General features: G+C 40.6%; 1 protein-coding gene across 1 annotated transcript in view; it reads right to left on the bottom strand.

The window, feature by feature from the left end:
* Positions 1 to 6,742, bottom strand: part of Slc27a6 (solute carrier family 27 member 6) — a 41,289-nt gene extending 34,547 nt beyond the window's left edge. Inside the window, exon 1 of the mRNA XM_050120888.1 lies at positions 5,688 to 6,742. Coding sequence (XP_049976845.1) covers positions 5,688 to 6,168 — 481 coding nt within the window. The 5' untranslated portion in view covers positions 6,169 to 6,742. The remainder of the gene's footprint in view (positions 1 to 5,687) is intronic.
* Positions 6,743 to 24,151: the final 17,409 nt, after the last annotated feature.

Consider the following 24,151-nt stretch of genomic DNA (forward strand, 5'->3'; position numbering starts at 1 on the left):
ATCATGCAGTATTATCTCTTATGCTGTTTATGCGCATGTTATGAACACTGTTTATTACAAATTATAGCACACGTAGGAACTGTGCGCTATTCCCTTTCCTGGAAATGAACCACATAATGAACCACAAGGGTAAAATAGCTTGCCCAAGCTACTGGGCTTGTTTTAATCCGGACACACTACTGAAGTTCAAAATCTAAACCAGCACTCCTGATTAGCATCCATTCTACATTCCTATGCATTATAATTATTCTCAGAATCAGCAGTCTTCTCCTGGCTTGCTAAGTAATTTTCCCTTTTCCATCGAGAGAGGTGATATGTCTGAGCCATTCTGTTTCACTGATTCTCTGTCTAGGTCTTTTTGGTTTTTTTTTTTGTTTGTTTGTTTGTTTTTTCTTTCTTATTGATTTTTATTTTTGAGATTATAATAGCATAATCACATCTTTTCCTTTTTCTGTTCTTCCCTCTAAACCTTCCCATGTACCCCTCTTTGCTCTCTTTCAAATTCATGGCTTCTTTTTTCATTAATGGGTGTTACATGTGAATATACATATATACATGCATACATATGTGAATATATATACATTCCTAATCATGCCCTGCTCTGTGTAAGGTTATGATGTATGTTTCCAGGGCTGACCACTTTGATTTTAATTATACTATACCTTTGATTTAGTTGTGTCTTTGCTTGTTTGTTTTTCAAGACAGGGTTTCTCCATGTAACCCTGGCTGTCCTAGGACTTGATATGCTCTGTAGACAAGGCCAGACTCCAACTCACTGAGATCTGCCTGCCTCCTGAGTGGTGGAATTAAAGGTGTGCACATGACCGCCTGGCTACACTATTACTTTTAAATGAACAAAACCAATTATTTTCTTCTGTAACAAGGTAACTTTCTTGACCCTGCTAAATCTAAGATGGGGGAAATATGATACAACCATTCTAGTAAATACAAGAAAAAATTAGCACTATCCTAAAAATGGACGTGGATCCCATGTGAGGGTATCACAGGACACAAGGTAGGTAACAAAGTTCCCAGGAGCCTTTGCTTTCTGTACCTCCGTACACATAACAGTCAATAAAATTTAGAAGGACTTTATCTTTTCTCTCTTCCTATTGAGCGTTAAGAAGCAGTTGCTTTTATGGTTAAATGGCATTTGCCAGGTTGCAAAGGCTTAATTGTTAACCTGAACATTTACCCTGCACGGTTTATGAGGGCAACTGCTCATCATAACAAGACCAGGCTGGACAGGTTAGCATGTTTGCTGCCAACACAAGCAGTTCCTTCTCTAGTGTTGAAGAGAACTCCAAAGTCTTTTAAAATGGCTTCATACCTAAAGTACTTTCACACGTAAAGTAGAAGAGATCGGGATAACATGAGATTGCTTAAAGCTATCCGTTTATAGTGATTTAAAACGTGTTGCACTAGGAAAGTAAACTGTACACTTCAGTAACAAGGAAACGTGTGGACACATGGTCCACCCAGAGCACTTCTTCTCTGTTAGGAGTAGTGTTTTCTCTTCCCTAATAAAAGCTTTCTTTGCCAACAGATTCTGTCAGCTGTGTGGAGGATTTCCAGGCTGTCACCTTCCTGTCTGAGATTTGTCCTGACTTTTAATTTTAATTCTTTGACTGCCAGAGAACACGAACCCGATCCAGACCCCTAGACTGTAACTAACACAGCTAAGAGACTGTTTTGCAAGTCTGCGTGAGTCTTCAGGCTTTGTTGGAGGGTCTAGTATCATACACAGTTTTCTAATTAGCATGTATTAAAAGCCTGATGTGTTGACATTGCCATCTTGTAATGTTTTCTTGTAACATAGCTAGAACACATACTTTTTCATAACTATATTGCCGTGTACCTGAAAGTGCAGATGGTGATTAGATCAGTATCCCACATCGGAAGCTAGGTTTTGAATGGCAGTTCTGCAATCTATTAAAATGAGTTACTCAACCTAAGCTACCTGATTTCTTTGCCTAACACCATCACATCTGCTTCTCAGAGCACAGAGACAGGCTTTACAGGAATTGGCTTTTGTTGAGGGAATTCATTCAGCCAATAACCTTTCTGATAGCAGATCATTAGAGCGTGGGCTGAGGTAATATAAGCACAGACAGGGAGCCAGGAAGTGGGCTCTCCCTTTTTATCTCGCGCTTGGTTGGTGGTCAGAGTTAGGTTTGCAGCCCGCAGCACCCGCCGAGCAGAAGAGGAATGCAGCGGCTTTCTTATTGTGCCTGTTCCCCAATAAACATGTTATCCTCATGTGCTCGTGGACCTACTCAACTATGCCTCCAGGCTTTGAGAAACGGGAACAGTTGACATCATTGTTATAATAATAATAATAATAATAATAATAATAATAATAATAATAATAGAATAATGCTTGATGGTGGTTTAATTACTATTTTTTCTCTGGCTTCCTCATGAATATGGTTACCAGATAAGTAAGTCAAAGTAGAAATTGTACCTATCTCCAAGAACATTACTTGACCTGATCCGTAAAGCTTGTTTAAAATTGTATATTACTTCTGGGACTCCAGAGAGATCTCTGGAGCTAGTCAAGAGCTTACCTTAGAAGCACAGAGTCTAAGTTTTATACCACCTTCAAATAAATTATTCTAGTGCACATTTCTGATACCAGCACAGGTAGAGAGGACACAAGCAGAAACCTGATGTTTAGTGGCTGGCCAAGCTAGTCTATTGGATGATTTCCAGCCAATGAGAGGTACTCTCTCTCCAAAGGAAAATGAATGGCAGGTGAAAAACTACTCTCAAAGTTGTCCTGTGGCCTCCATGTGCACACATATGCATGTACACTCACACACATGTCCATATACAAATTTGCACATATACTGTCATACACCCCAATAAACCGGATATAACCGGATATATAGAGAGAGGTGCAATGTTTTTTAAAACACCACTTCAAGCCAACTGGGTGCTATTCCTGTGGGTGTAAGGATGTCTTCACGAGCACAGCCGGAATTCTTTCCAATGCGAAGTATCGCGCTACTACCCAGCAGACCCTTGGCCGCTTCACAAAAGCCAAATCATTTCATCCTCAGAGCTGCGCTGTGAAGTCGATGGCATCATCACCATCTTACAGCTTAATAGAGTGACACTCGCAGAGATTCCAGCAGCTGCTAGGTCTGCCTGGCTGCTCTGTGTAAACCACTCAGCTCTCCACATCTGTACACTCTCCCTAGGACCACAAGGATCTCCATTAGGAACAGCTGGTCGGAATCTGTAGATTCTGAAGTTTAAAATCCTAATCAGGTATGGTGTTCACCAATGCAGCCTGAAATACCAAGAATACAGTATTCCTGGATAAGAACTGTAAATGCACACAATTTACCAAGATCCGGGCTGTTCTTAAATGAACAACCTATTTGTTAATTAAAAGATAATTATCCGGCTGGTGAGATGGCTCAGCTGTTAAAGAGCATTGCCTGCTCTTCCTAAAGGTCCTGAGTTCAATTCCCAGCAACCACATTGTGGCTCACAACCATCTGTAATGAGGTCTGGTGACCTCTTCTGGCCTTCAGGCAAAATAATAAATAAATAAATAAATAAATAAATATATTTTTTTAAAAAGTTAATTATCACAGCCTTGAAATTCATGTAGTGTGTGTTTTGAGATATGTTAAAATAAGTGATTAATGTACTTAAGTTTAATTTCTCCAGTTAACTACTTTGCTAGAAAACTCTGCTAAATAGAATGGACTTAAAACTCCATCCAGTAAGACAAATTAGTAGTCTCTGTGAAGTAATAGTCTGTGTGTGTGTGTGTTTATGTGTGTGAGAATGCATATGTGTGTATGAATGCATATATATGTGTGTGGATGTATATTGTGTGTATGTGTGTGCATGTATGTGTGCATGTGTGTGTGACTGCATCTGTGTACATCTATGTGTGTGAATGCATGCATATGTGTGTGAATGCATGTATGTGTGCAGAATGTATGTGTTTTATGCATGAATATGTGTGAAAGTACATGTGTATGGTCTTGTGTGGAGGTCAGAGGTCAGTCCTATGTATTCCCCCTCTGAGCTACACCTTACTATTTTTGAGGTGGAGTCTTTCATTGGCCTGGAGCTCAACAAGTAAGCTAGGCTAAACAGCCAGTGAGCACTAGGGACCCACCTACATCTTCCTCTCAGCTCTGAGATTACCACATAGTTTTTTTTTTTCCTAACTTGGGTTCTGTGGATCAAACTTAGGCATTTATGTCTGGATGGTACTTTCCTGGACTTAGCTATGTTCCCGGTCTCCATAGCTTTTATGTCCTAAATAGGAAGTGGGGGATGCTGGGATGTTGGCATTCGAACAGAAAAACAAGGAAACACTGCAATTAGTTCTGGGAGAGCAAAGTCAAAGCGAGAACAAGTAAACTGTAACACTAATTGAACATAATTAAGCAACTCTTCATACTACAGCATGAAGTTTGGGTAACAAATTGAGAAGTACCCAGCACTAAGACTCCTTAGTAATTTGCTCGGGTAAGCTTTTCAGATTGCCCTCAGCGTCATAGCCACAGAGATCTTTTTGCTCTTCTGGAGGGAGAAAATACTTTCTAGCATAACTGGGAGCTGAAATTCACTCCATGATACGCAGTGATGGAAGCCATGGGATAAAATGTCAGACTGTGTCCACAGACAATAAACCTTACTTATTTTTCTACTGCATTCATGGCCTGTAGTAATTTATAAACACTGTATTACCACGCTGTCAACATTCTTCGTGGTTTCTCCTTGTCGCTCTAGGTCACTGGAAACTCGGCACACAAACACGCCTCTTTACAAAGTGAAGTGGAAGACAGGACTGAGAAAGCCATCAGACAGCACCCAAGGAACAGATTTTGGCTTCTCCGCGCCTGTGGTTCTAAAGTAGCTGAAACCAGTGCTTGAAGATAAACATCTTCTGACTTGGTTGGGCCGCACGATAAGCTGGAAGGACGTAGAGAAGTAGGAAGAGCAACAGTGTTGAGGCCCAGCCCTTTTCTGTCCCCAGTCTACGTTATTCTGGTCATGTGTGAGTCTGTGAGAAAAGAGAACCGGAAGCATCTATGTTTTTAGTCATCGATGAAGCAGAAATTAGATGATGTTCCACACTCTTAAGGGATTCTGAAATTCTATACCCAAAACCGGTATGTATCAACTAATCTAAAACACTAGCTTGCGGAGTACAAAGGAAGTGTAGGAGTGAAGATAAGAACTTGTGAATTTCACGTTTAAAATTTCTGTTATCCAAATGTTCTCATTCTTGATATAATCACTAATTGGTAGCTTTCTTATTCATGAAACTTTTTGCCCGGGGCTGATAAAATAACTGACCCAACCCTACGTCTCTTGAGACCTTGCAGGGACTGGAGGTACTAGTTGCCCTTTCCAAAATGGCAAGAAGCAGAGATTTCACACACACACACACACACACACACACACACACACACACACACACAAAACCCTTCCATTGTATTGCTATTTACTAACCTACACCGAGGTACATGACTGAAGAGGGCTGGGAGAGGAAGCCACTGGCTATGGGATTGAAGAACGTTTGCCTATGCATAACTTATACACCTTATCACCCACCTCAAAGTATCAGACATGAAATATGGTTACTTAGAAAAGGGGGGGGGAGAAATAGGTTGGTTCTCTTTGTGCGCAGCAGACCACAGCCCATACTCTACCTCCGCCAACCACCACAGCCGCGGGCTCACAGGTGCCGATGCAGTGCAGGAGGGAACTGAGGCGAATGTTGGAGTTGAGGAAGGCCACCACGCAGCCCAGCTTAGCCAGGCCAAACCACACATGAATGAAGTCCGGCTCGTTGCTCATCAACAGAGCCACAACATCCCCCCTTTTCAGTGACGAGTGGTTCAGGAAGGCATGGGCGACTCTGTTGCTCCTCTTGTCTACGTCCTCGTAGGTGTAAACGTCTCCTTCATAAATAATGAAGGCTTTCTGGGGTTGCCTCCTGGCGTGGCTCAGGAACTTATCCAGCACGGTGACCAGCTCCCCTCTCACTTTGTATATCGTCATCTGAATTCCATAGCGTACCACCTTCAGCAGGAACCACAAGTCGTCCCAGAAGTATGGGAACAGAAGTTTCTGCGCCAAGTGCAGGAAGAGCAATCCAGCCCCAAATCCTGTGAGCCAAGGCAGAAGCATGACTGCCCTGGCCACCAGCTGACCCAATGGGTCCTATTAGTGTCTTTCTTTTCCAAAGGCTTCCCCTCCTTTACCCCGGAGACCCTCGTCCTCAAAGCTCAGGGCTGGAGCTTCCAGTTCTGGCTCAGGCTTTCTGTGTGTATCCTGTGGAAGAAATCACTCGAAGGCTATGGAAAGCTGCTGATAAGGCTTGGGACACTGGACCCCCGCAGTGCTGTAGAGCAGAACACTTGAGTCTTCTTTAAAAAAAAAAAAAGTGACTGCACACCTCTACACACCTCTCTCTCTCTCTCTCTCTCTCTCTCTCTCTCTCTCTCTCTCTCTCTCTCTCTTTCTCTGTCTCTGCTGGAAATGAGTCCCGTACAGCCCAGTGTTACCAATTCTCCACTGCTGCCAGAGCAGGCTGGTTGCAGGAGACTCTGGGCTTCAAGCTGGGAAGGTCTTTGGCATCTCTTGGTCCTTGCAAAAACTAGGCTATGCTAGTAATGCACCTCCGCAGGTAGATGCTCCCCTTTGATTGCCAGGATCTGGAGGCTGAACTGGAGCTGGAATTCTAAAGAAAGGCAGTGGTTTGTTCCGGGCTCCTGCCTGTGCTCACTCAGGGGCTCAGCCACGCCTCGCAGTCCCAAGACAGAAGCTGCAGCCAGAGTCCCTCTACTCCAGTCACCCTCGCCCCGCCCAGGGCGAGGCTCTCCCTTCCCCGCCCACACAAGTTCGGTCTGCTGGAAGGAGCTGCTGGCCACAGAAGCTAGGGATCTTCCCCAGTGCCAAGGACACTGGAAGAGCCACCCCGCCTACATCCTGCCTCCCCAAGCTCCGAGCCAGCATGGCAGTGATTTCCTGGATTCTCAGCGGTCTTGCTGAGCAAATGACCCTCCTTTTCCACGTGGGAGTGTGGTGGCAACATCATGCTTTAAGACCTGCCTCAGGCCGGATGTCCCGCAGTCTCATGTAGAGTAACATAGGTATGGGGGTGTCTGGAGGACCCAGCTACTGACTTGGGTCAGTCTCTGGAGAGACTGGTGAGGTAAGAGAATGCTGCCCCGGGGGGTTATTAGTAGAGTTAGCAAACTATTGATGGAGTTAAAGGTAAAAGCATCCAATAAACAAAGCAAAACCTGCCGAAAGAGGACTGGAGATGAGTGTACACTTACGAAGAGTTGGACCCCAAAATGATTATTTTCTGAGGAAAGGTAGAATGCTTGAACTCATCTAAGAAAGTTCCCGTTGTCTTTGTTTACCGTTGCAACACTATCTTTAGAGTGCCAATGTAAAAAAAAAAAAGATTTAATATTTGAAGTCACCACCGTAACTTTTAAAAATATGAAATGATGCCTATTCTGGATTTTTGGGAGGGGGACTTGTAGGGATGAAGTGGGTAACATGAAGGCAGCTGGGAGTTGCAGCAGTTGTATGAAATCTGCGAATGGAATTCTCTAAGAACTATTTCAATAAGGTATTTTAAAACAGTATTATTTTTTCAGTTAGGTAGTTTAAACAATTGTCAGAGTTCAGAGGATTTCTCGGGTATGCTTGCAGCTATGGCAGTGGTTCTCAGTCTTCCCAATGCTGGGACCCTTTAATACAGTTTCTCATGTTGTGGTGACCCCCAACCATAACATTATTTTTGTTGTTACTTCACAACAATATTTTTGCTACTGTTATGAGTCATAGTACAAATATTTCTAGAGAGAGAGGTTTGCCCAAAGGGGCCACCACCCACAGGTTGAAAACATTGAGCTATATTAAAAGAGTACATATTTTTATGCAAAGAGAATTTTACTAAAGATAAAACACAGAGGAACATTTAATTATGCATTTTGAATGGCTTTTTTATGTATTTACATACACAAAACATATTTATAAGTGTGTATGTGTTCATATATGTACACTTGCAAGTAGATGTACACACTGGTGTGTAACCTTGGCTATGGAGGCCAGAAGTGGATATTTGGTATCTTCATTTATCATTCTCCATACTATTGTTTATTATTACTCTGATGATGATGAGGATGGTAATGGTGATGATGCTGACACAGGGACTTTCACCAAACCTAGTGGAATGAGCAAGAATGGCTGGTCCACAAGCCTGGGGGAGGCGGGTCTCTAGTTTCTGGTTCACTAATGGTGGGACTGCAGCCTTGAGCCACCTGGCCTGATATTTCATATCAATGCAGGGGATCCAAACTCTCTTCCTCGTGCTGGTTGGCAAGCACTTGACTCATCTCACTTGCTCTTGCTCATAAATTCATTGCTAGCAGACATCATCAGCCAGGTTCTTTGCTTTTAAATGCTAATTGTGTGCTTAAATAATCATTAGTGCCTCATTATCTCTGTTTTTTTCCTTCTATCAACAGGCTTAGCTAACTTCAGATTCTTTAAGAAAGAAAAAAATGAAAGAAAGAAAGAACAAAAGAAAAGAAAGAAAGGAAAGGAAAAACAAAAAAAATAGGACAAAATAATAACAAAACCTTGGTAAACCCAAACACAAGCTGTACTTGCCCTGGTTAGTTTGATGACACAGTAAAGGTCCCTGGAGTCACAGACTCCTAGATCCTCCCACGAAGATGAAGAGAAAGCTTTATAACTCGATGTACAAGTTCTTGTCTTTTCAATTCAGAGACAGCTCTTCAGGTAAAAAGAAAGGGCTGTAACAGTAAGCATTTTAGACCTAAAGAGAGTATCTGAAATGGCATTGTTTGCCCTCTTGGCTCAGTGATTCAGTAACATCCTGGAAAACCACTTTGAGGCACAAAGTTAATACGGAGCAGGCCGTGTCTCAGGTGGTTCGCTCACTGATATGAACAAATCTCTTTTCCTACAGGAAAATTTTTTTTAATTTTCTTATTGATCTTCTAACACCTAATTTTTAGCAATGGTCAATATAAATGGGGATATAGAATATTCATAGCCATCAGTGTGAGGCAGTCTAACCGCCATTAGACTCTTACTATGTCAAACTCTAACATATTAAGATCTACACGGTCATGTTACTAAAGCTTCTACAGGCTCACACCAGCTTCCTATGTGAACCCTCCTCATGGAAGATGAACTGTGTGAGAATCTTGAAGCACTTGTTAAGAAGCCTGTGCATTCCTGTATCAGCATGTGAATCAATTGTCTCATCCCTAAGTTTTTTACTACTTTCCATATTTTTTACACTACTTTCTATATTTTGATAGCTGTCTATCAAAGATTAATGTCATTTAAGTAACAATACCAAGTTATTTGTACAACGGCTGGCAGACAGCAATAGCTACAAGATCAAAGACTTAAGTAAAATAAAGAGAAACCTGAGCAAACAATTCATTTAGACCCCCATCCTGAGAGTGCCTTTGATCAGAGAGAGTGCAGTACTGCCCAGGTTCCCCTTGGAACACACACCAATGTTATGATTTTCTCTAAGGGTATTTGAAAAAAAATAATAATAATAAAAGAGTGACTAAATACAAATCAGTACAGGAAGAGAAGGGTCTTCCTTCTCTGTATATGCTTTTCTCAGCCCCTGTCTCAGTTCGGATGTGGCTTCCTCTCTATCCTTTTTCCAGCCCCTTCTGCACTCTCAGTTCTGCTGAGGAGGAACTGTAGCAAATGACGAATGCCACACCGAACAAACAGCATCATGGGATAGGCACCAATACTTCCCCACTTCCCCCAGGACACTGTCTCGGGAATCTCCACTTTCCTCCCATGCTTTCTGGTACAGTAATGCAGAAGTAACGCAGCCTTGGGACTTTGGGAGGTTGAGATGAGAAACAAGAGACTGAGAGTGATTTCACGGGATGCAAGCTCTATGAAAACCATCACAATGGATACTTGCTGTGGATCAAGAAGATGGCTACTTAGTCCTGCCAGGGCTTGGGGGAAAAGAGAGAAGAGGCCTCATATATATTAAAGATTTGTCTGCCTCTAAAAATGAAGGACTGTACCTTCTCAGGTTCTCCTCCAGAAAACATTCCTGCCGAAGTGGGTCTTTGTGGATCATGCATGGAGAAGGAAATATGATTGACTGAGGCCACAGCGATGCTCTGCCCAGATCTCTTTCCTGCCTCTAAGGATGGATGACTGACCAGTTTTCACAGCTAGGTTTCGGCCGTGGCCACATTTCCTGTAGGCCTCCCATGTTGTGTACGACAAGAACACTATGGAAGGCCCGTTGCTGAGGAAGGCAGAGGAAAAAGGGCTATTTATATTGGTTAATTGGTCTCACCCAAAAGGCAAGTTAAATGTCTCCCATCTTTGCAACAGGAAGCAGTTTGCCACTTAGAGGAAGATGCTCATAAAGAGTTTAGCTCCTACCCTTCCACAGAAACAAGGAGACATAGGTCTATCTTCTTTCATGGTGACATTCCAAAGGAAAGAAGAAGAGTGTTGAAAATACTGACTGTGCAGACTCACCCACTCTATTATTCTACTCAGGAACAGTAGCGTTTTATAATTTTTAATGACTATATTTAGACTGTGACACCAACTTGGGCTTTGGTGGAAGACTCACTTTTCCTGTAATGCAATGTTTATTTATATTAATGAATAATTATTGCTCAGACAACTCCCCCCCCTCACCAAAGGCTCATGAAATAAACAGCATTAAAGTTAAGGAGCACTGTTAGAGAGCTGTGGGCCTGTTATTGTTGCTACATGTCTGAGACACATCAAACACATCTTAAAATATTAAAAAATTTATAGTACCAACTAAACCGTCCCATAATAATAGTTCTAGGAGCAACTCCCAAACAAATTAAATCTTTAACTATCACTTTGCGGCTAATTGAAAAGGAACCTAGAAATTTGTGTGTATCAAAGTCCTAAGAAGATACTCCACACATTTATTTATTCATAGTATTCATTAGATTCAGATGCTTCTATGAAACACTTCCCTTTCTCATTATTGGTAAAATCGACTTTGTGAAAAAGATATTTATGTAAAGTTTCATTACTGGCTGAGAACTCATGGGGTTTCATAGTGTTTCTTCTGTATCATATGTAACACCTCTGAAAATATAGTTTAGTTTTCTTGTGAGAAATGAAAATCAACCCAAGCTTAGAAAAAAATTTTAACTTTGTAGTCCCTGTCACAACCTCTGTTGCCTTTTCCCAAGATTTATTTTTTTAAGAGCACAGACTAAGATTTTCTCTCATTATGCAGACTTTCTATTGAATTATCTGATAATTTTCTTTGCTATATAGAAACTTTTAAATTTAATTTGGTCCACTTAGTTATTTCTGATAGATATCCCCTGTGCTGTTGGAATGTGGTTTGATGATTTGTGCCTAGACATATCTTGATTTCCATGTTTTCTTTTTGTGGTTCCATCATTTCAGCTTTTAAGTTAAAGTCTTTGGTCCACTTGGAATTGATTAAGTAGCATCAGAAACACAAATCTAGTTTCAGCTTTTGTCAATATATCCAGTTTTATCAGCACCATTTGCTGAATAGGCTGGTTTTTATTCTCAGTATAGTTTTTGATATGTCCCTATCAAAAACTGAATGACCTTAGATGTGTTATTTCTTCATATCCTGTTTACTGGCCCACATTAATGTTTGTATTCCAATATAATGCTGCCTTTGCCACTATGGCTCTAAAGCATAATTTGAAGTCAGGTTTCGTGATGCCTCAGTCACTATTCATTCTGCTTAGGATTCCTTTGGCTGTCTCAGTTACAAGGTTAGTATCTAGGATAAAAATGACTGCTAAAATCAGATGCCATTAAAAAGTCTGTCAATCAATAAATGAGCCAATTAATTGAACAGAAAGGCCTCAAAAGGAAAGATACAAATTGTCAATAAAGATTTTTAAGTATTCAACATCCAAAGCCATCACAAAGATGAACTGTTTTGATAGTTCATCTCATACATTATATTGATTACCATCAAGAAAGATAACACTGAATTCCTATAAAGACGAATAAAAAAATGAAAAAAAATATTTATTGCTGGTAGGATATGGTTAGTGCCGCCATAGGGAAATCAATGTGAATGTTTCTCAATTAAAATTAAAAGTAGAGCTCAAATAAAATTAAAAGTAGAGCTACCATGTGACCCAGTTACATCACAAATGGGCATATGTCCAAAGGATGCTGGAGCTACATCCTACCAGAGACACCTGCACATTCCTATTTATTGCTGTTCTTTTCATAAGAGCAAAGAAATAGATTCAGCTCAGCTGTCCATCAGCAAAGGAATGAGTGATGAAAGCATGGTACATAGAGATAATGGGAATTTTTCAACTGTAAAAGAATGACATAATAAAATTTGCCAAAATGGCTCGATCTGGAAAGTATTATATTAAAGTAGGAGACTCCATCTCAAAAAAGCAAATCCTACATGTTCCTATTATATGCACTTTAAACTTTCGGTCTTCATATGTATGAACATGAGTCAGTATGAGTATAAAGGCATTCACAAGAGGTGGGAAAAAGGCAATAGGATGCACGTAACATAAAAACTAAAAGGAAGCTACTAGGGGAGGAAGGATGCAAGGGATTGGGAAAGGAAGAAAAAGCAACAAAAACACTCTGTTTAAAAATTGATAATGAAATATAATGCTTTCTGCTAATTTAAATTAACTAAAGACAGAGAATTGCCCCAATTTTCTTCTTTGATGCTGTTATAAAACACTCACCCAATGCAACTTGGGGAGGGAGGGGTTTATTTAGCTCACAGTCCATCATCTAGGGAAGCCAAGGCAGACACTCGAGGCAGGAACTGAAGCAGAGATCATGGAGAAATGCTACTTACTGGCTTAATTTCTCTGGAAGTCTCTGTGACTTTTCTTCTACAGTCCAGGCTCACATGCTTGGGGATGACACTTCCCAAAGTGGGCTAAGCCCTGCTCCATCATTTAACAAGTAAGAAAATGACTCCACAGATAATGCTCATAGGTAAAGATGGTGAAAGCAATCCCTCTTCTTATTGAGGCTTCTAACTGAATCTGACACAGATAAAAAGGTAAGTAAGAAGGTAGATAGATAGAAAGATAGATAGATAGATAGATAGATAGATAGATAGATAGATAGATAGATAGATAGATATGATAGAGCTTCAGAGATCTTGAAGAGTGCTTTTCTTCCTTTTCTTGACTTCTGGCATTAAAACTTTTGGTAAGAGTACTTCATATATATAATCATGACAGTGTGCTATTTGGGCATTGTGAGTCAGCTAGCAATCACTATTGGCAATGATAACACTGCCTAATGTTTTCAGGTGGTCCTGCCTGATTTTGCTTTTCTCTTTTGATGTGCCGCTTCACAAGCACTAGCGAGCTGGCCTTTGTTTCTCCATCAATGTCCAGATTTCTATCAGGCACCCGATTATTTTTATCATCAGTTAGTAGATCTTGCCTAAATGAATTCCCTTCACTCTCTCATTTCATCTGCATTGCTAGATGATAATTTTATCATGGTGGCTTCATGACCATTTTGAATATTTTTGGGAAAGATGTTTGATAAATGCTTAATTCCTTTTCTATAGTAACAAACTGTTAAGGAACAATGTGCAACAATAAACTTCATTGTTGAAAAATACAAATATATTTTGTTTTAAACTGTACATTGCATTTTAAAGATAACATTTTATTGATTTTTTTTAAAACTTACATACATTCATGCACTGTCACTTGACCGTATGCACCCCCACTACTTTCCTTAAGCTTCACCAAGGTTCCCCACCAATGAGCTTCTCTCCCACTTCGTGTCCTCTCTTTTTTTTTTTTTTAAAAAAAGAAAGAAATAATAACCCAATGAGTCAAATTAGTGCTGTCCACATGTACATAAATGTGAGGTCATCCTCTGAGTCATGCTCACCCTACTAGCTGTCATACCCAAAAGACAAGTGACTCCCCTCTGTCAGCAGCCAGAAACTGCCAGGAGCTCCATGCTAGGGGTGGAGCCCCCAGTGCCTCTTCTCAGTACAGGCTGAAATTCTGAATGGCTTAACTGTCATTTGTGTCCAGAAGTCAGTTTTTCCTAGTCGTCCTTCCTACCTAGCTCTTACAGTATTTCCGGGGCTGCAGCTCTCTGCAAGGTTTCCAAAGATGGGCGATTGAAGGTTGATATGGATGAACCTTTTATGCCTGAGCACTCAGAGTCATTTATTTTCAGTACATCAGCCAGTGATAAATCTCTGCATGAACTGCTACCAACTGTGAAAAATAGCTTCTCTGACCAAAGTTGAAAGCAGCATCAATCTAAATTTATAAACATAAGTATTTAGAATGCAGTTTGAAAACATAACCACTTAGCTAAACAACACCAGTAGGTTCTCCCTAGGGCCCAGAACCTCCCCAGGCATGGGCGTTTGATCAGGTTTACAAAACCAGGCATAAAAATCCCTTCGGTGGAACAGGCCTCAGAACCAATCAGAAAATGATTGGTTACCCTCATAAGCATCATGCCACTATTGCAGTGGGCACATCCTGTCTAGGAGGTGCTATCATGGTGTGCAAGGTGCAGCGCCAAGAGAGACCACTGATATCTTTCCTCCCCCATAGGACTCCGCATACCACTTCCCAGCATCACAAAAGCTAACCAGAAAGCAGAGAGTTTCGTGCTGATTTCAAGATTGAGTTCCTTATGTCATGTGCCCTGAGTGAGTGGTGTCTTCAACAAAAAAGGTCTCACTGTCTTGTTATGGTGGGCAACCAGGAGCAATAGCCATAGCCAGTATTGTCTCAGGGAGCCTCTGTGATCTCAGAATTTCACAGGGAGACATCCTATCCTTGGCATTGAGAGTTTCACTGATAACTCAAATTGTTTCTGGGAGGAGCATACTTCACCCTCTTTGATCTTAAATGGGATGACAATAGTAGATTTCCATATGGCGTTTTCACACATCCCTCGTTTGTTTGATTATTCCCCTGTTATCCCTCCCCCCGTCCTTCACCCCACTCTGCTTGAACCTGCCTTCTCCCAGGGTCCACCATTTCCATTTTCATTTTATGTACAGGGTGCTGTCTCACGTAACTTAATTCATGCATCCCTAGTAGTGTGCTTCTAGGTTTCTGGATTCTGCATATATTTCAAGCTAAACACACACACATACACACACACACACACACACACACACATTCCATATGAGAGAGAGAGAGGAGAGAGCAGCAACGCTTGTCTTTCTGGACTTGGATGATGTCACTCAGCATAGTCTTTTTTTTTTTCTTTTAGTTTCATCCATTTACCTGCAAAATTAATGATTTAACTTGTTTATAGTTGGGTAATATTCCATTTTACATATGTACCACATTTTCCTTACCCGTTCATCAGTTGGTAGACATGGAGGTTGATTCCGTTTCCTACCTATTGTGAATAGAGCAGCAATGCACAGGGAAAGCATCTCTTAAATACGTCTTAAAGTCCTTCTGGTATATGACCAGGAGTGGTGGCACTGGGTCATCAGGCAGTTCATTTTAAAGTTATGTTGAGAAACCCTAAACTATATATTACAGTTAAAATAGTTAAGTTATTTAGTCTGAAAATTTGAAGACTATAAGAATAGAGATTCAGAAATTTTGGATTTAATTTACTCTTTCAACCTATGATACCCAACAGTTATCTATGCTTTTAGTTAATGCTTTCAGTGTTTCTTTCTGCAAATATAAGAAGATTTTGTAACAAAGATTTCATTTTATAGGCTTATTTATGGACTTTCAAGTCTTTTTTATTTTTATTTTTTTGGTTTTTCAATACAAGGTTTCTTTGTAGTTTTGGAGCCTGTCCTGGAACTCACAGAGATCCACCTTCCTCTGCCTCTTGAGAGCTGGATTAAAGGCATGAGCCATCACTGTCCAGCTAAGTCTTATTATTTGGGAACTATATTTTGTAAGGTCTTAGGCAATGAGTTATCTGGGATAAGAAAGTTAAAGACCTTTAGGGTGAAATTCCCCATCAGAAGTCACATTAAGAGCATCTGTAATTTCTTAAAGTTAAAAATCTCAATGTTAAAAGGAGTTTTGACAAAATGATTTAACCAGGGGCTGGAGAGATGGCTCAGTGGTTAAGAGCATTGCCTGCTCTTCCAAAGGTCCTGAGTTCAATTCCCGGCAACCACATGGTGGCTCACAACCATCTGTAATGAGGTCTGGTGCCCTCTTCTGGCATGCAGACATACACACAGACAGAATATTGTATACATAATAAATAAATAAATATTTAAAAAAATGATTTAACCATCATGGGTAACTTTTAAAGCTTCCAGATTTTATTTCAAAAAATTACTCTGCTTGTGGTCCAGTGAGGGGAAGCTGGAATTAGTGCAGAATGTGAAGTCATGACCGACAGTAAAAAAAATGCTAGCGGAGGGACAGTGCTTCTTGTGAACACACACACAGCTGTTTCTAGCAAATCTGCCCCAACGGAGATATTGATGATGCCGTGCAGAGGACAGGAGTCACATGATCATATAAACCTAGTTGAGGACGTAGCGGAGTCTAAGGGGACTGACTCCCTGTGACTAGCACGCTGTTGAATAGCTCATCTGTTATGACGAAGTTCTCCATGAGAGGAAAAGCTAAGGGATGATGCAAACATCACTGCTGTCTCATTTTAAACAATTCCCGACGACTTCCTCCAACTCTGTCTACCACAGTGATCCCAATCAGGAACCCCAAAGTAAGACACTCATCAGCCAAACTTCGGCATTTGTTAGGAATAAATTATTTTTAATTAAAGAATGTTCATTCTCTACAAAGTCTACAATATAATGAAATCATAAGATTTTTGTTTTTTTTTTTTCTTTTGTAGTTTTTTTATTTTTTTGAGAAAAGGTTTCTCTGTGTGACAGCTCTGACTGCTCTGGATCTCCTTTGTAGACCAGCTGGCCTCGAACTCGTAGACATCCCAAGTGCTAGAATTAATGGTGTGCACTATCACCTCCCAGCAATCATAAGTTTTATATTTAATGGGAAACCACAAAAAGTTAGTCACTTCACCAAAGTATTATTTATTATATTTATTACAATGGCCTGAATCCAAATCCATCCTCTCTCCCATGTATATATCTAGTCAAGTTAATTCTATATGTATTATATATCTGCATTATACTACACATATATGCTTATATATAAAAAGTGATTCTGTGTTCTAACAACATTATTAACGCGCTTTCTACTAAAGAATCAAAATGTTGGTTGACATGAAATCACATAATTCAAAATGCATATGTTTTATCCTGTTCACAGTACTAAATTTCCTACATGTATTTAGGCACCAAAATTAGAAAGACACGTTTAAAACAAAAACCAAGCTAAACAAGCAAATCTTCCAGTATTAAGAGATAGGACAGCAACATGGCATAAAAATCTAGGCCACACACTTCAAAGAGCGATTGTTCCTTGAACTGCTATAAGAATAAGTGTGTCTCCTGATCTGCTGCAGGAGGCACGGGGAAAGCGGCTCAACAGATCAGTGATGCACATGAGCAGTGTTGTATTAGCACCACATTAAAGTCTAGAGTTACGACAGATAGCTGATGTTTGTCATCGGAACGTCCCTGCTCGTTTCCAGAGTTACTGCCGAACTCAGAGAGTCTCCCAAAAGGCTTACTATAAACTTTTTTCAGTGTAGCAATGTACAAAAGATTAAAAAAAAAAAACCTGATAGAAGAGACGAGCTTGCTGTTCCTTCACAGCTGTGGGTCCCCAGGAAACAGAGTCAAAACCAGATGGCCAGGAGCTGTTGCAGGAGAGATCCAGAAGAAAAGAGGGACAGAATACAAACTTGTGCCTGTCAGCAGTTACAGCCTCAGGTTGATAGACTGACCTAGGGAGGGAGAAGCTCAGACAAGATCTGTCATCAGGTGAGGGTCAGATACAGGAAGTATTCATGAAACTGGAGCTATTTTTTTTTTAAATCATCTTGCCACAGAGAACCATGTCTGCCCTATACCTATGTCTGGCATAATACTGGTGAGCCACTACCATCAAGCATACAGAATTGGAGCTTCATGGCCACCTATGATGCTCACAGGACATACGGAGCCATTGTTCATCTGGACAGGATGGCTAAGAGTTTTATATGCTTGCTTCTGACTTTCCAGTGCTGTGAGTTTGGTTTCAGTGGACCTACGTGTCCACATTCATACTCAAAATGAGCAAGATGACTCAATCAAACCTTGCTAGGGATCATTTTCAGCTCTGTGTTACTCTTCCTTTCTGGCTTCCAAGGTCATATGACATAAGACCCCAAAAAGCTCAAGTGATATTCCTTTCTTGGTGGATTTAAAAAAAAAAATCAAGCAAAGCTAGATAGTGGTGGCACATGCTTGTAATCCCAGCATTTAAGAGGCAGACACAGGTGGATCTCATTGAGTTTGAGACCAGCCTAGTCTACAGAGTGAGTTTCAGGACACCCAAGGCTACTCAGAGAAATCCTGTCTCGAAAAACAAATAAACAAACAAACAAAAAACCCCAAAACATTCAAGTAAATGCATAGTACTCCGTAGTACCCAGAATGTAGGTAATAGCTACCCCACAGTCCACTACAGACTGTGGCATGTCTCTAGTGTTATATAGTTTAGCATATCACAAGCTTCTTTGAGATAAATTTTCTCCAGGCATCGAATCAACACACATATTTCTTCCTACCAGCTGTGACTCTTCCTGCAGCAGGTCGTGACCATGGTATATAGAAGCTGCATGACACCTAAAAGGGAAGTTACATTGGAGCTATAAACCATGGCCAATAATCATCCAGCCTTCATATCCATACATCCCAAGGATCCTGGCCAGAAATGAGCTATAACTCTCGTCTCTCAGTAATCTGCCTGGGCCTTGTACTCAACATTAAACGGTTCCCCTGACTCATACTCAGGGTCCAAGCTAACCCACCAGGAAAATCCCAGCGTGTAATGTCTAAATCTAAAACTAAATCTAAATTTAGTTTCAGCATTATTTCCTATGGTTATCCCATAAAACCCTGTCCCATTGTGTCTTTTCCCTCCTGAGCCTCAGTATAAGAGTAGAGGGCCAGATTTTGTGACCTGATAACCCTGTTCTCACCTATGACAATGGCCAGCTGTGGCATGCAGAGGAAGCCCTAACTGACTGAACCCCTGAGTGAATGTGTCTTGTGTGACATGGGCACAGCCATGTCAAGCACCCACAGGAGTCCACAGGAGTGGCAAAGCCTAGACAGAAGCAGGGAAGCTGCCATGTGACCAGAAGAGCAGAATGCTATTAACTACACGTTTAAATATCAGCAACATAAGCAGATCAGCAATGGCTGGGCAGAGAGGGAATAGCCTGGAGCAAAACAAACAACAGAGATCTCGGTCTAGCTCTATTTCTTCACATAGGCTTGGAAAGGTGTAGCTGAGACCTGATTGAAATTCTTTACAAAGCACAAGAAAGGGATTGAGCAGCCTTCAGAGAGACTTCCTTAAGACTTCCTACTCACTTGGTGATGTATTTGGGGATCAGAAGAGAGGTTCAGTGGGTTCTGGAAGTAGATTCAAAAAAATCTGAAAATGCAAATGACTTTGTTGAATTTCACTGCTCTGGTTTTGATTATCTTTAAAACACCAAGCTCATTATAGCCACATATGCTACTACTTGTTTGGGGGCCTTTTCTCATTTGGCAATCCTGAATGATTTTTTTTTTTTGAGACAGGGTTTCTTCGTAGCTTTTGGTTCCTGTACTGAAACTAGCTCTTGTAGACCAGGCTGGCCTCTAACTCATAGAGATCCGCCTGCCTCTGCCTCCCGAGTGCTGGGAGTAAAGGCGTGCGCCACCACCGCCCAGCTTGATTTTTTTTTTTTATATGTTCTCACAACCTGTTTGACTTTCATGAAGATTTAAACTATGGAAGATTTTGCAGAAAATTCATGCTTGATAACAACAACTGAGATAAAGATAGAGACCCTTCTGGTGTAGCAGGGCTCCCCTGCAATCCTGGTACTTGAGAAGCTAAGGCAAGGAGGTCATGAGTTCCAGGTCAGCCTAGGCTTCATAGCAAGTCCAAGGCCGGCCTGTGCTATAAAGTGAGACTGTATCTTGGAAGGGGTGGGTGGTTTCTTTTAATAAACATACAGACAGAGAAAGATTTAAGGGATTCACAACCCTAGTAGAACAGGCCTCAAGATCACTTCCAAGTCGGTTTCTTAATTCTCTCCTTAATGAGACTGAGAGCCCGCAATTAGGAGCCCTGATTGGATCCAATTTGTTCTTTCCTTCCTGGGTTTTCTTTCAAGAGGAACTCCAGCTGCTTGACTTTCTGATTAGAAAATGCTTTAGCTGCATTTTGTATGTTTTGAAATTTTATCTTTTGAAGTTCATTATAATTCAAAATGTTTTAAAGCCCCTTGTTGATTGTATCTTTGACCCCTGACTTATTTATAAAGGTGTTGTTAGTTCCTACAAATGTGAAGAGTTCCCATGTTATCTTCTTATTAATATGTAACTTAATTCTACTGTGGCCAAAATACACACACTTTATACTTGGAATGTTTAAAAGGTTATCAAGGTTCTTTTGTGACCCAAACAATGTCCCGCAAATGTTCCAAAGGCATTTGAACGCATGAGTCATCTCTGGGTGGGTGGGAGTTATAGAAACCTCAATCAGGTTAATATGCTTGAGAGGGTCATTAAAGACAGTTTCATTGTCCTACAAAAATATTACATAATAATATGTTACACTCTATATATTTTATTGAGGGAGGGATGCTGGGATCTTTAACTCCAGGTGCATAGTTCCGTCACTTTTTGCTTCATGTGCTTTTACACTTTAGGTTCCTAAGTATTAACAACTGCTAATATCCCCTTGATGAATAGATACCCTTACCGTTAAAAAATAACCTTCCTATGGTATCCTATTATGTCTGTTACCTTGTCTGATAGTAGCATAGATGGTAGCAATATTCACAGCCTATGTTTCTGTTTCTGTTCAGTGTGCCCGTTGCTTTCTTGGACACACCGAGCACAATTGTATGTCTTTGCTAGCTTTGGTATCGCCTTCATGGATAGTGTCTATAATGATCTCAGCTGACCCATTTACTGTCTCAAATGGTGCATACTGCTCTTTTCATAAATCTGTGAAGTTCTTAAGAAGTGTCAGAAATAGGTTTTATTGATACACTTATTCCATCTTAAGCAGAAGCAGCAGCTTCCAGTGGATGACCTCCTTCTGATAGTGAAGAAGATGCAGCTGTATCCTTTCTGTGCAAAGCCACATAGACTGCTCTCAGGAAGTACGACCATGCTGCTCTTCAGCCATGACCAGCTAGCAAAGCCTTGATCTAAAGAAAGATAACACTTGTGTTATAGACAAATTCCAAATTCTGCTTTGAGGAAATCAAGGATTTGACAAGAAGCAAACAGTCAAAAGCTTACTGAGTTTAAATGATAGTACCTTCCTGATAACCTATGCTGAGCTCTGTTCCTTTTTGCAATGCGATTGCTTAATGTATGTTGTAAATTTTATTATTAATATGCAATATGAATATATATTGCTGAGTTGCACAGGAAACTCAGCAGTCTTACTAGAGGAAACAAGGTCTGAAATGAATTTCTTTGAGTTTTTCATTCTCTTTTCAGTGAGTAGGAGTGGAGTCGGCACAGGCACAGGATGATCCCCTGGTCCTCTGTGGTGTGGCAGAGAGAGGTGGCCTAGGTAGTCTTTACCTCAGCAACAGCTCTTGCTGGCATTGACCGAGGTAATGCATACATAAAGAAGAATGCCTTGAGCCACATGATAAGCTGTTAGTCCATATTATCTATTCTTGCTTTATTTTCTACCGGATACGAGGATTTATTCTGGCCAATCTGAAATGAGGGTTGGGACACTTGGTTCAGGACTCACAGATAAAGAGAAGCAGATACCAAGAGGCTGGCCAGTCACAGTTACACAAGAAATTAGTTACCAGAAGCAATTTATGAAGTTTCTTTTTTAAAGTCTTCTTGAAACAATCTTCAATTTTCTTTAAAAAAAAAAAAAGACAAAAAAAAAAAAAAAAACAAAAACCAAAAAAACTAAACAAGCCTGGATCCCAGAGATACAATTTCTAACTAAGAAAGCTCTTGGGAATTTCTGATTAAAGAAAACGTTTTTAGCCTCCGTGCCGTGTTTTCTAAACTTTCAAATTTGTTGTTATTGTCTGAGAAAGAGTGTTACAGTTGACCTGGAACCTCTGCTCACTCCCATCTGGCTCCTAAATTCTGGGATGGTAAGTATATGCTACCATGCATGAGTTGAATTATTTTTCTCATGGCTTTGACCAAAGATTAAAACCATCTCCTCTAAACTTAATGAAATTTTTTTTTCTTTCTGGTGCTCAACTTCTGGGTGCTAACTTTAATACTTGACTCATGAATAAGAACTGCTCTTTCTGAAACCTAAGACGTCATTTGTTAAGCAATCAACAAACCATGCTATGTCTTCACAGTGTACCTGCACAGTTCAAAAGCAAGTTGGGTAATCTGGCTGTGCTGGACAGATTTGTGTCAACTTGACACAAGCTAGAATCGTTTGGGGATAGAGAACCTCAACTGAGAAAGTGCCCCTATCAGATTGGCCTCTGGGCAAATCTGTCTTGCATTTTCTTTTTTCTTTTTTCCTTTTTTTGGTTTTTCGAGACAGGGTTTCTCTGTGGCTTTGGAGCCTGTCCTGGAACTAGCTCTTGTAGCCCAGGCTGGCCTCGAACTCACAGAGATCCGCTTGCCTCTGCCTCCCGAGTGCTGGGATTAAAGGCGTGCGCCACCACCGCCCGGCTTAATTGACGATGACTGGAGAAGGGCCCAGCTCATCGTTGGCAGTGCCACCTCTGAGTTAGTGGTCTTGGATACTTTAAGAAAGCAGACTGAGCAAACCACGTGGAGAAAGCCAGTGAACAGCACCCCTCCAGGGCCTCTGCATCAGCTCCTGCTTCTAGGCTCTTACCCTAAGTTCCTGCCCTGGATGACAGACTGCATGCTGTAAGATGAAATCAAACCTTTCTCCCACCTTGCTTTAGATCATGGTGTTTATCACAGCAATAAAATCACTAACAAAGACATTGGTCCTGACCTATTCAAGTCTGAAACCAAAGGCAATGCCTAATAATTTTTAATCGATAGTGTGAAATCCCACTATATAAGAACCATATTTGTAATCTATACTGGTTTCTCGTGATCACAATGAAGCTGGGAAAAAAAAAACACAATGCAAAACAAAACAGACAACTGTCTTAAAGAAGTTTCTCAGGCCTGACAAGCAGTATTCCTTCTCTGGACAAAATTAGGGTCACAGAGGTTAGATTTAATAACCTGGGTTATATCCCCAGAGTGTACATGTTGGAAAGAGATAACTAGCCCCTGCAAACTATTCTCTGACTTAGATATGCATGTCAACACACACACACACACTTTTTAAAAGTTTCTAAATTTCTATTTTTATTGTTTTCAACTTCATTTGTGATGTGATGTGTGTGTTATTTATCCTATATTTGGGTATGTGTGTCTGTGCATATATAAAGAAGTTAAAGAAGGGTGTTGGATGCCCATATTCATTGTCTTGACAAAGGGTCTTTCAAGGAACCTGAGGCCATCTGACAACCAGCAAACTCCAGAGACCCTCCTGTGAGCCCACGGTACTGGGTGAGAAGTGTGTAACCCAACTTTTCTGTGGTTCCTGGAATTCTAATGAACGTCCTCACAGTTGCACAGGAATGACTAACAACCATGAATTCATCCTCCTTATCCAATCTTATTTATAAATGGAAATTTACAGGGTCAATGTTGGTAAATACCACTTTTCCAAAGAGTTTTCAGATCAAGATTGATGTTTTGGCTTTAAAATAAAATTTACCTTAATTATGTCTACATTTGTGCTACCTAAACAAAAATTGTTAAACCATTTTGATCCTTTTTTTCTTATTTAATTTGTCTCATGTTTATGTCATCAATTGTTTAACAAGTATTTATTTGTTGGAGACATTTGTCCTCACTTGGCTTCCTATTAGGCACAGGAAGTCACGACATTTACACATGTGTGTTAATTCAGTGCAGATTTGGAAAACT

Source organism: Alexandromys fortis, unplaced genomic scaffold, assembly GCF_014885135.2.
Source record: "Alexandromys fortis isolate MF-2015 unplaced genomic scaffold, M_Fortis_MF-2015_v1.1 scaffold_181, whole genome shotgun sequence".
NCBI lineage: Eukaryota > Metazoa > Chordata > Mammalia > Rodentia > Cricetidae > Alexandromys > Alexandromys fortis.